Raw genomic sequence first — 12,941 nt, 5'->3', positions numbered from 1 at the left:
GTTCATATGTTACATAGTAATTGTAGGCGAATTGTATCTTTACTGAAAAACGAAATTTAATTATTTTACTGCCAAATATACAATTTATGCTCAACTGGTCTACACAGGTCAACTGCATTTGTGGCCGGATGTGACACTGTTGCTATACATTTTTTATATGCGTTGAGAAAAAATATCATGATCAGTCACATCATAAAGGGAGATGTAATAAATCAGGAGCAGTTGAGGAAGAACACACTTTTCCATTTGGCTTTAGATTTTACGGATGGTTGGATGGCCGTTTTTTTTCCTCTTTTAAATCATAATATATAACACTGATGGGCCCTGTTTTACTACCTACAAGTGTGTTTAATGACACTGCCTTCCTCCCCCATGTACTGATAAAAGGCAAACGCACGCTGTGTCTCACCCTATAACCCCCCCCCGCCCCTCCAAACTCCGCAGACTTTGACGAGTGTGCCGTGTATGGCACGTGCAGCCAGAATTGCCTAAACACCGACGGATCTTACTCGTGCAGCTGCGTTGAGGGGTACCTTCTGCAGCCCGACAGCAAGTCCTGCAAGGCCAAGAATGGTGGGAACCTATGCTGATTGCAAACACCATCTGATTTGTCTCTCAACTTGTTTCGTTAATGCATCTCACATTTAATGTATTTTTTTTGTACCCTTGTACATATATTTCGGATGCCGTTGTAGTATCTATCACGGTCAGCACACTGCTGGTGTGGCAGTTGAAACGGTGGGCAAAAGTGCCTTTGGTCTTCATCCCCTGGCGTCTGTCCACCCAGCAACGTTAAGCTTCGCATGTGGTGGTGTAAAGTGTGGGTACTGCCACCGCTTGCGTGAAGAATCGGGCGAATTATACGTGAAGGAGAGCTCTCCAGAGCTCCCTCTAGTAGAAGCCTTTGCACTAACAGTGGCCTGAGCAAGCAATTGCCTTTTACTTAATAAACTACAGTTCAATTATAACATTGACTTTCAGATAAGGCATTTGTGCTGCAGATGGATGACATCAACGTTTGCTCAGAATCTCATCATTAAAATTCAGAGCTATAATTGTAAATGGTTTTCTTACCCTTGTTTTTCTTCTTGAAAGTAAACCCGACATTGGTTCCCCCATAGGAATGTGGATCGTTGTTTTGTACATTTTACTGGATTGAGGATTTTAAATAGAGATGCTTGCTTGAGCCCAGGAAAGATGAGACCGGTTCACACCTCATCGAACCTTCCTCTGTGTCTGATTTTGGCGAAAATGTTTCTCGTGTGACGTCTCTTATCAACGGTGGGTCCGACTCGCCAAGGCAATATGTTTGGGCCTTTTTGTCAATAATTCTGGCCATTCGGTTATTATTATTGAAATCGCTGTCGTCACCTTTTGCAGACCCGGTCGACCGGCCAGCGGCTCTGCTCATCGCCAACTCCCAGAACATTGTGGCAACGTACCTGAACGGCAGCATCGTGCCGGGCCTAACGCCCGTGGCGACGCGGCAGGCGAGCGCCATGGACTTCAGCTACAGCGAGGAGATGGCGTGCTGGGTCAACGTGGGCGACAGCCCCACAGAGAGCAGGCTTCACTGCGCACGCATGGCCGGCTTGAAAGGCTTCTCCGGCGAGCGTGTCGTCAACATTTCCCTCAACGTCCACCGTGAGTTCCCACCCGGCGCAGCATCGTTTCGCAAGCACAGCCGTGTGTGTGTGTTTGTGTTTTCAAGTTCCATCCGAAAATGTGGAAGTGTTTTTGCCAAACATAGTCATAACCGAGTGTGTGCATTTATTATTAATGTGTGGCATGGTGTTTATTGTTTATTTGTTTCTTCCAATGGGTGCACTTTTTTTCTCACGTTGCTGATGATGACTTTTTCTGAATAATTGCACGCGAATGTCACGTGACAATCACGTGCAGTGATTACATGTATGCATAACATGAGCAAGATGACGTCCAACATGGAGATTGAGCGATGTTGTTGACTTGTGTGCAGGAATTACATAACATTGTTGCATTGAGAGTCTGAGGGATTATGTTGGCTTGGAGGCTTTATCCAGCAGCGGATTGACAAAAGGGATGGACATGTACACATGGTGTGCAATAAGACACTAATTAATGTTCATACACGAAGCTGCAACATATCAAAGACAATTAATGACAATTCATTTGTCAGCTGTATATTTTTATGTCGACATCTTATGTAAATTGCATACTGAAATCATACAAATTCTTCTATGCGTGTATTTGAATTATTACTTAAAGAGGCTGTTGTTAATACTCTCATTCTTAAAATAACAATTTAAAAAAAAAACTCATATTAAACAGGCTTCACGCTGATTTCAAAGGCTGGAAAACAATTTCCATGTTTCAAGTGGTATATTATGATAGATCGTTGTTTGTTCATGCAAAGTGTATTTGATTTTTAAGTTGTAATTCCATCTACATAACATTCACTTTTTTGTGAATACTGTCTAGTAATTATTATTGAACTACTATTATTTTCAATATGGATTTGATTATTGAACAATAACTTACAAAACTAGTTAAATGGAAAGCCATATGACACTCTTTATTGGTTAAAATTAAAAAAAAATTATTTATCCATTATAAATGTTTTCAAAACCTAAATGGTTAAATATGTGTTTGTTCCATCAGCGTTAATGTCAGCTGTCTTAACAGTATTGAATTATCTATATCCTGTAAATATATATTTAATGCTAATGGCTTTTACATTGATATTTCAGGAAGATAATCAAACCGTGGCAGGAGAATTTGCGTAACGAAATCTTGACACGGAATGTAATGGCTGCAATGGTTTGTGAACTCCACTGCTTGGGAGTGCAGTATTTCAAAGAATCTTCGACCTGGGGTGACAATAAGGATATTTTAGTGCCCATTCATTTCCCCTTGTTTCCACAAGATAATGTATGCCATTCATCTTACATTATGGCAGCCTTGTATATGAATATGACATTATTTTTATTCTACCTCAATTTGCCACACAATTCATATTGGAAGAATATTGTGAAGCGAGACTTACATGCATGAAACTTTGAAGCTCGAAGTCCAGATATGAAGACATTGGATATTAGCTTCAAACGTCTGTATGGCTTGGCATGGGTGCTGTGCCACTTGAATGCCTGCACATTCAGTGAAGGCCATTTTTTTACTGTGTGTCCAGGAGAAGCCATTTTTAAGCTTGTTAGTCTCTCTCTCTTTCGTATAAATATTAATTAAGTAGCAACAATAAATTGATGTCCAAGCTGTACAATCCATCTTGCTGGCTTCAGAGGACAACAAGTGCATGAGCAGTGAGCACCCGTGCTGCATTTGCAACAGCGACAGGGTTCGCACAGTTGGAGCAGCACATGTGACAGTAATGAACCTGGCGGCATTTGTATTGCCCTTTGATCTGTCATGTGCTCCCAGAAAAGAATAGGACCGGGGGATGGCATGCAAAGCTTTACCGATAATGGATTTATACATGGTGGCTGAAAATGCCACCTCCTTTTCAGTTACAAACGAGCCATCTAATTGGCTCACGGAAATAGAGCCAGGGTTTCAACCCCACCACAAAGATTAGGTGCATGTAAGGCAATGCCTTCGTCTTGCAAATGTCAGCAACGAAATTGAATTCAGATTCATCTTGGCAGTCGTGCAGGATGCAATATTTTTTTCTCACATCATTTGCAATTTGCACACTGTCTGCATAACTCCTAACTTAGTTTTCAAGAATAAGCGGGTTATGCACCCCTTTGTACGGCCTACGTAAAAATATAACACAGACTTGTTAACTGAAATATAATACTTTCTATTTTATTCTTATTATTCCTACGAGCTAATCTTTTTTGGAATCTATTTAAACTATTGGTCAAACAAGGCAAGGGGAAGGAGGTCCAGATGGTCAAATGAGCAGTTCCATTAATGTTAGTGTATTAATCAAGTCGGACAGCTGGCTGCGTACCCTTGAACTCGGGAAATATTTTTCCTGAGCTTTTCCAGTGGCTTTACCTGAAGGGGGGTCAAGTAAAATATTTACGGTCATTAACTTGGTTTGATTGATCATGCGCAAACTTTCTGCAAAAAAAAAAAACGGATGTTCAATTACTCTACGGCACAATCGCTTGAAGAACGTGGAGACAATGAGGTGAGGGTTGGTGTGGGAACCAAATTAAGAGTCGAGAATCCCGTTCACCAGAATGCCAACAGCACTGCGTTCTTTCTGAAATTTAATTAAGAACACGCTGCAATTTTACAAGAACCGGAGTTGCATGCCCCTATCACTGGTGTTCATTCCACACTATCAAACTGGGAATTATTATACGGATTTTTTTCTAACAGAATGCGTGCAGAATTGTTCTTTTACTGTTTTGGCTCAATGGACATTGTGTAATAAACAAGTAAATGTTTTATTCCTTGACAAGTTATACGAAACATGTAAACAGAACGGCAGCCACACCTTAGCTGTCTCCCCCCCCCCCCACACTTTAATTAGGGGAAAAACAATGTATTAGGCATGACTTCTGTGTTCAGAGTAAGGTAAATAAGCATGTCATACACATTTGCATAATGTTTATTCAGAGTTATCTTCTTTTTGCGGGGTAATATGCAAGGCATTTAATGCAATGCTTAGACAAAATTAACTGACACCTTTTGGGTTGAGACTAGAGTAACAGCGAATGCAATTAAAACTAAACGAAGTGCAACTCGTTCACCAGCAATACAAATGAGGAGTGATATTTATACTTTTCCGTGGAGAGCACATTGCATGAGAGAATTTGTTTTTTAATAAACACATTTCATGCATGAAAGAGTCTTCTCACAACCTTAATTACAGAACTCTGAACGAGCTCGCATGTGATGCCACATTTCCACGAAGCACAAAGAGTCTTGCTGTCATGTTCTATTGGAAAGGAATGCAACTCATGAATAAACTCAAAACATAATTTCAGACCATTATTTAGCGTTGTAAATTATTTAAATCCTTAGAACGGTTATTTTTTATGGTATTTTTTTCCCCCATGGACAAAAATGAACACATTTTCTGACCGACTGCAACTGGACATTCAGGAAAAAAAGTTCTATGCTTGTAAGCTATTTGAAAAACAGGGCGAAAATGCCACATTTATTGTGCGTATATTTACGTCTTTTTTATGCATCCTCTGTCCATCCATCCCTGCCAGCCAGCCAGCAAAACTTGTATTATTATATAGAGCCCTGACTCTCTCCACTTTTATCTTATCTCTTCTGAACTGTATATCCCAATTTTTCTCGATTTCTCTCTTTAATTCTGTTTCTATCTGTGTCTCAATCCCTCTGTCCTCCCTGCTTCCTCCACTGTATATCATCCACTTTCCTTCTTTCCCTGCCTGTTTCTCTCTCTCTCACCTCTCACTTAATCCCACATCTCCCTTTCCCTAATCCTCTCATCCCACTACTTGTCACATTGCCTCGCGTGCCCCCTTTCCACGTTGCTCTTTCTCTTTCCTCTCCCTTCCATGCCCTTTCACTCTCCCTCACCTCCATCCTCCATCTCCCTCCTTTGTTCTTATATGGTGTGGCGGTATGGGTATGATAGTGAGAGCGTGATGATATGGTAGCATGATAGAGTGTCCTGCACATTCGTGTGTGTGGACACTATCTATGGAGCAGGAGCTATGCACAAATCTGGCTGGACACTGTGGGAATGCGACACCCAGCCAGACGGGAATTCACTTCACCTAGGTCATCCAGCCAGGATACATTTTTCTAATATAGTACGAGTGTGTTAAAGAGCAGCACAATCAAGCAATAAAGATTTTTTTAAGCTATTCTCTGCTGTAATGAACACATTTCTTTAGTTTATGAAAAATACATACCTTCACAATAACTAGGTAGGCAAAAAAGAAGAAACTCGTGGAATACAACCTGACCTCCCCTCCCCTCCGCAAATGAAATTGGCCATATATACAACTTGTCAATAAAAAATATATATCATGGGATCTTTTTTCCAGTATCAAAGTATGAAAATAAGAATAGCTTTTATCCTCTCTGGCAATAAAGCAGGTATTAAGATGTTCGAAAGGTTTATATTTGGTGTTTGAACATCTTGACACCTGTTTTATTGCCAGAAAGGGCAAAACCTATTGTTATAAACCATATACGAAGGGGAAGCAGTGGGCAGTCCACTGGCTTTGGATGGTCTGGAGCTGGTCGTCCTTGTAAAAGAGCTGTATAGCTCGGTGGGCCTCGGCTGAAATAACATCTGAATATAAACAAATTGACATTGTCTTCTTGGTTCTTTCGGTAAAGTCACGTAGAATGGAAATAATAAAATAATAAAAATAAAACATAATAAAATAATTCTCACGACGTTTCGGCCACAACGCAAGCAGCCGTCCTCAGGTGAAGACCAGGTCTGTCGGGGAGACAGCGTCTGAATGAGAAAATTGACATTGCATTAAAAAAAACCTCATCTGGACTCGTCTCCCAACCTCCCTCTTGACCAACCCGCACGTTGACCAGCGTGGTGAGGCACGGTTCAACCGTCGCCAAGAACGACGTGGCATGGGAAGTCCTTCATCCAGCAGTGGATTGGCAAAGAGCTGTGAATTTTTTTCATGTTTTAGTTAATTACATTTTTTATTTCCTTACACGCCAAGGAGGGAAAAGTATGTTTTCATTTTTCATTCACAATTGAAGGAAACTGTTTCACTGACTGACTAGTATAACACATATCCTGGAATTTTGTATATTTTTTCGAATTAAGTATCGTACTTTTAAGCCTCTTGGTTGAATGTGCCTGCAGTCCGATTTCTACATTAACACGTTTTATTATTTGTGTTGTAACACAACCACACAATTAGGGTACATGTGGCAATTGGTATATGAATGTGGTTTGGAAAGTGATTTTGATATGCGGTGATGTCAGGCCTTGCGTTAGAGTTTTCCTAAGCTCATGTTTAAATATGACATAACTTACCGCAGTTTATAGTTCAAGCTATTAGCACTTAGTGCATTTATTATTTTATTATTGTTTCTTATTCGTTCATGAAAATCTAAAAAGGTATTAAAAATACATAATACTTCTAAAGCCTCAATTTCATCACACAGACATGTAAGTTACTATTTATATCGAATAACCATCGTCATGCTTGCAAACTAGTTCTTATTACATGTTTAAACAAATGAGGAGTTGGAAAAACCATAACAAAAACATTTCCAATGACAATTCTTAGATGTTGATAATTTTGCAATGTCATTTATTCAGCATGTATGCATGCTAAGTTTGGACTGCAGATGTTTTTAAACTGTATTAATTTGCTCATATTTGAAGAGCTTATATAACAAGATTTTTCTGACTGATGCAAATATCCACAAAGGCTCAGTCAAACCACAAACCCTTAAGTGTGATGTGTGGATCGTCTTAAAATTTAATGAGACTTCTACCAATAATCTAATTAATAATTCACATTGGGTATTCCCAAGGGCTACTTAACTATATACAGACCATTTCAGTAATGCCTTGTATGGAATATCCTCAGCATGTGATGTCATTTCAACACCTGGCAAATATGGCTTCTGTAATACATTTTTCACTGTGAGCATGGAACCACACGATCTTTGGCTCAAAGTATCATTGAAATATGAATTTACAGTATTTCGTTTTTTTTCATCCCGCCAACAATCCAAGAGATAACAAGGCGAATGTCCCAAATGCGAGACATTTTGTGAAGCCATGCGAACGATAGAGTACCGCTCTGCATTCCTAACTCACGGCGACAAATGGGCAGCTTGTTATTTCTTCATTTATTTTTGCCGCTGATCAACCGTGTGCACTCGACGTTGAGACCGAGGACTCCCGTTGGCGTATATGTACTTGGAAATTGCTACACATTGAGTGACCTGGAGTTTTGACCCTTGTTAAGCGATAACAAAGAGGGCTGCTATGTGCACCGAGACAAACTGTTGTGTCATTGCCAATGAAACGTGAACGGGGTCATAATCCAATGGATATGACATCTGCTTCCTGGCGACCATAACATGCTCACATTCCACCAACAGTGATTCTCCTTTAAGGCCGCAGAATCCAATCTCACGCCTTGTGACTGTGGCTACCCCAGGGCCAATTTATGTTGAATCCCAGCTGCTCTGCGGGTTATTTTAGGGGACTCTGCACCAGTGTTGAGTCCGCTGGATGGGAATGAAAGATGTAGGGCTCTTCCGAGATGATTCCAAGTGTGGCTGTTAAATGAGATGCTGTGGATACACGCTGAAACATTTTTTTTATTTTTTTTCAACGCGGCATTTGACGCATGATGGATGTTACCATTTCACAACATGATATTGGCATTTTTTTCTGTATGTAACCATAACATACTATTAACTTTAAATGTTTCATCTCTTCCACACAATTTTAATGCAGACACGTATAAAGCAAGCCATTAATTATTATCAAGCCCTAGGTTTAACACCAAGGGGAAAAGCACCTTTATATGCATATTAACAGTGTCAAGATGTAATTGTTAAGACATTCTGTTGCTGCTATATTTTCATGTTTTAGCGTTTTTTCCCATCCGGGAATGTTATCATTGTGTACATGTTTTTTGTTTGTTTGTTGAATCTATTCTATCTCTGATCATTTTCATAAAAACAGTGACACTGATGCAATTCAGAGAATGATTGAGTAGCTTTGAACGTGCACTTGGCCGTCCAATTTAGCTGTGATTTCCTGTGGTTTAGTTTTATACTTCAAGTGTTACACACCTCAAATGTGTTTTCACTGCTGTACATGTTTTAGCAGCTGTGTGGCAGATGCTATCAAACGTGTTTCATGTCTGAAACAACTTACATCATTGCTTATTTAGATTGCAGCTTATTTGTTTTGTCTATTCAAATATCTATATTTGTGAAAGGTAGTTGATACATTTCGCGAAATAGATCATTTTCATCATTATCATCAGTTACGATAATCCTAATCTACCTAGCACTTGTGCCCCACATTATTTCGTTGCTCCATCTCCTCTTGAGAACGTTACATTCCTTTTCTGCCACTTCACAATTATTCTTAACCACTGGCCATCAATCCTTCGATCGGCATCCTGCCCAAGCCCACTTAATGTTTTTCGCAGTTTGAAAAATGTTTAGTTAACCTGCACACTTTTCTCTCTCATCCAGGTGTTTTCCCTTTCTGTATCTCAACGAAATTCCGAGCATGCATCACTCCAGGCTTCTTTTGGAAATGTTTATTTTTTTGGTTAGTTTTATTTTGTTCATGAATGAACTGCATTTTCACCATCACCAAGCGGCCTCGTTTTTAGAGCACCTTATTTGGTTATACTTTCTATAATTCAATAATGAAAATGTCATAATAGGTACTAATAGGCCGCACGGAAACATAAGTAGCAGTCACACACATTGCTTGCTGTACATTCGAAACGACTGACACGTTGATGCTTCAAAGTAAGGTGGTGTTAGGTCATTGCATTTTTTTTGGCCCACTATGACAGACTGTTCTTTGATATTACAACATTGTGGTGCTTGAAAGGAAGGAAGCACCAAACACCAACCATTCCAAATAGGGCCACATGGTGTGACACTTTCAGTTGCTATCATAACTGACGTCTGCATGACAAGGCACCCCTGAGTGTACTGTATTTCAAATTGAATTAAATTCATAACTGTCTACACATACACACAGACACAGATTATGTCGGTTCTTTAATATACATTTAACTGTGGGCCATTTTTGTGAGATTTTTTTTTGCACTGACTTATTTGAAGAACCTGTGGCAAATGAATGCAGAATGCTTTACAAGAGGGCCAGTTTGGTATCTATGTCATACTGTTGATGTCAGAACCAATGTTATTTTCACCAAGTTTCACAGCTGAGTAAAAACGGTACTTTAATGTTCTCCAAAACATTGAGGTCACACATACATTGTGTATTTCTGCCTTTTGGAGCCTAAAAAAGGATATCAATTGGTAGTTGAGTTATCCTATTTGAAGAAGGAAATAGTTTCTAGCCTCTTGTGGTACATTCTACATAGACTTTCCAAGGACGGGTGTATTTCAGTAAATCTGAAACTTGCAAGCGAAAAGCAGACGGCCACGTGATATTCATTGCATCAATTCGTGTGCAATTTGTAAGGGCGCGGTGACACAGACCAATTTCATTTTAAGGTTATAATCCCTTGTTCATCACGACGTCCTTTTTACTTTGATGTCTCAACAGCGTTACGGAGATCGCGTGACGTGAGGGTTCTGCCTTTGTAGCGAGGGTTGTGAGTTGACGCCGAGGAGGGGGGAGGAGGCACCTCGCCCCCCCATGTGGAGTGACGTCAGCCGCTAATTATTATTAATGGCGGGTCGGGGTCCATTTGTAGGACGTCACCTCATAATGATTATTAATGAGCGGGGCTGTTCGATGTGGAGTGACGTCACCTACTCATGATTATTAATGAGGGGGGAGGGTCCTCCATGTGTAGTGACGTCACCTGCTCATCATTATTAATAAGGGGGGGTCTTTGTGGAGGACGTAACTTGTTCATGATTATTAATGAGGGGGGCTGGTCGATGTGGAGTGACGTCACTTGCTCATGATTATTAATGAGGGGAGGGGTGCGGCATGTGAAGTGCGCGACCTTCTTGTGCATTAGTGTAAATTTCCACGCGGACATGAATATTAATGAAGGGGGGCGGGCTCTTTTGCAGTGACGTCACGCACGGATGTAGTGCTGTGTAGATTTATTTTTTACCGTCCCTTTCTGTAAAGAAACGTCATATTTGAAGCGACTTTGTGTAATAATTTATTAAATTCAGCTTGACCTTCCTCTCTCTGCGTTAGTGTAAAAATCCACCCACTCATGAATATTAATGAGGGGGGTGGGTCTCATGTGGAGTGACGTCACGCGCGGGACACACACATTCTTATTATAGTATTAAATGAGTGTAAAAAAGATAATGGCATGTTTTTTTCAAGAAAAAAATTAGGAAAAGTTTTTAATTGCATGATTTTGTTTTCTAATTTATTTATCCTCTTTCATATTTTTTTTTTGCATTTCTGCTCGTATTGTTCATGCCAATCTCGGCAACAATTATAGTCTTTAATTGGCAGGCGAACAGTCTGTTCTCACATTTTCTCTGAACACAAGTTCTTTTTTTGTATTGTTGTTTATTATTGTTCATTCTCTTTCTGGTTAATTAATGAATAACCCCTCCACAACCCTCCCCATCTGAAACCACCCACACATCTCTTGGCAGATGTTGAGCAGATGGCCATTGACTGGCTGACAGGAAACTTCTACTTCATGGATGATGTCGACGACCGGATCTTCGTGTGCAACAAGCAGGGGGACACCTGTGTTACTCTTCTCGACTTGGAGCTCTACAATCCGAAAGCCATCGCCCTGGACCCTACCATGGGGTGAGCTCATTAGTGCTGGACGTGCATTTCGTTGGCTTTACTGCAGAGGGGGGGGGACCATGGGTTTGGGGGAATGTAAGACATTTGTTTGCCAAACAAAACAAACAACACAATTTATGTTTTTTTGCAGAGGGCTTTTTTCCAACTGCTGCTCCTAGCGCCAAGACTAAGTGATTGGAATCTTTCCCCGACAAGACAACAGTTCAGAGACAGACTTTCAGTGTCTGTGCATGCAGTCGCAAAGGCCAGAGCATGTTTTGGGAAATGTTATTTGCGTGCGTGTGCAAGACATTTTTGGGGACAAAAGTAGCTGGAGATAAGCACTCAATGCATTCCTGTGACTGCATAAGCAAACGCACGCAGTGCCTGGTACAGCTTTACAATGTCAAATTGCTCAATAAAATCTGCTTTCATCGGACACAGAAACAAATATTCTGTTTTGCTAATGCAGATGTCATAACTTCAGGCCATACAGCAAAACACCCTTATGAACGAATGGAAATCATCACGCCTTGTTCTTTTATGTCATGCATATGTTCGTACAAAAACAGAAACTTGTGCGTTTTTTTATTGGAAACACTGTTCAGATCGGAAGAATAATTTTTTTAATTTCCCAAATACAGATAACCCAGGATACTGCTTTGTTTGTGCAAAGAACTTAAACAGCTTCCTCTGTTTATGTTTGTGCACGTTGCCCATTGCCATCAAATATATTGCTCTTGGCAACATTACCAATTTGTTGGCTCACAGTCCACAAGATGTGGGAGTTGTGTTGGCTTTGGCTTAATGCTAGTCAGATTTTTCTACAACAAACAGTACACTTGGCTTCAGTTGCATTGCAGTCTATTTATCCTGAGGAGTAATCACATCCCCAGATGTCTTGGTGCACTCAGCCCCTTGCCTTTGGAGTTGTGCTAGAAAGTCTTACATTAGCTATTAATCTATTATTTATTGGCATCTTCTCTGTTTAAATGTCACCACATGTTTGTCAGTGTGTCTGCTTTGTGGGGTATAATTTCAGCACCAACCAATTGACCTCAACATTTGGCCACAAATTGCCCCACCACCGGACTGCACAACTGTACACATTGTCTCAACAAAACTCGTTTCTCTTTATTTAGGTCAAAAACAATATTGGCATTTTCATACATTGATGTCCCCAATTTATTTAACTCTTGTTGCATTTATAAGTAAATGTAAGCACCCTTTAATAAATAAATAAAACATTTATTCCTGAATAGTTTATAACAAACTTCACATTATATGCCTGTGCTATGGCGTGGTACAAACCAGCAGCATCTGTAACGGGCAGCTAAACAATTTTTTTAATTAAATGTTTGGTCAGTGTTACTTCAAATTATTGTTGCGGGGAAGTGCAAACCCAACTAGTCGACCATGAAACTTAAATGTGAACATCATTAATTTACACATGCAGGGCTGAATTGTAAACCTGTGATCTGCTTTAATGAGGTCGCACTCATTCCACCATTTGTACAGTAACTGGATACGTGCCGCCATTTTGTGGAAAATGTCCCAGAATTAGTTTTGATCC

At 40.1% G+C, this 12,941-nt stretch overlaps 1 protein-coding gene across 3 annotated transcripts in view; it reads left to right on the top strand.

The window, feature by feature from the left end:
* Window positions 1-12,941, top strand: part of LRP1 (LDL receptor related protein 1) — a 263,658-nt gene that overhangs the window by 92,300 nt on the left and 158,417 nt on the right. For all 3 annotated transcript variants that reach the window (XM_078598337.1, XM_078598338.1, XM_078598336.1), the window contains exons 5-7: window positions 445-573; window positions 1,381-1,644; window positions 11,227-11,389. In XM_078598337.1, coding sequence (XP_078454463.1) covers window positions 445-573; window positions 1,381-1,644; window positions 11,227-11,389 — 556 coding nt within the window. The remainder of the gene's footprint in view (window positions 1-444; window positions 574-1,380; window positions 1,645-11,226; window positions 11,390-12,941) is intronic.

Source organism: Lampetra planeri, chromosome 10, assembly GCF_965212315.1.
Source record: "Lampetra planeri chromosome 10, kcLamPlan1.2.h2, whole genome shotgun sequence".
Lineage (NCBI taxonomy): Eukaryota > Metazoa > Chordata > Hyperoartia > Petromyzontiformes > Petromyzontidae > Lampetra > Lampetra planeri.
This window is presented reverse-complemented; position numbering and strand designations above follow the sequence as displayed.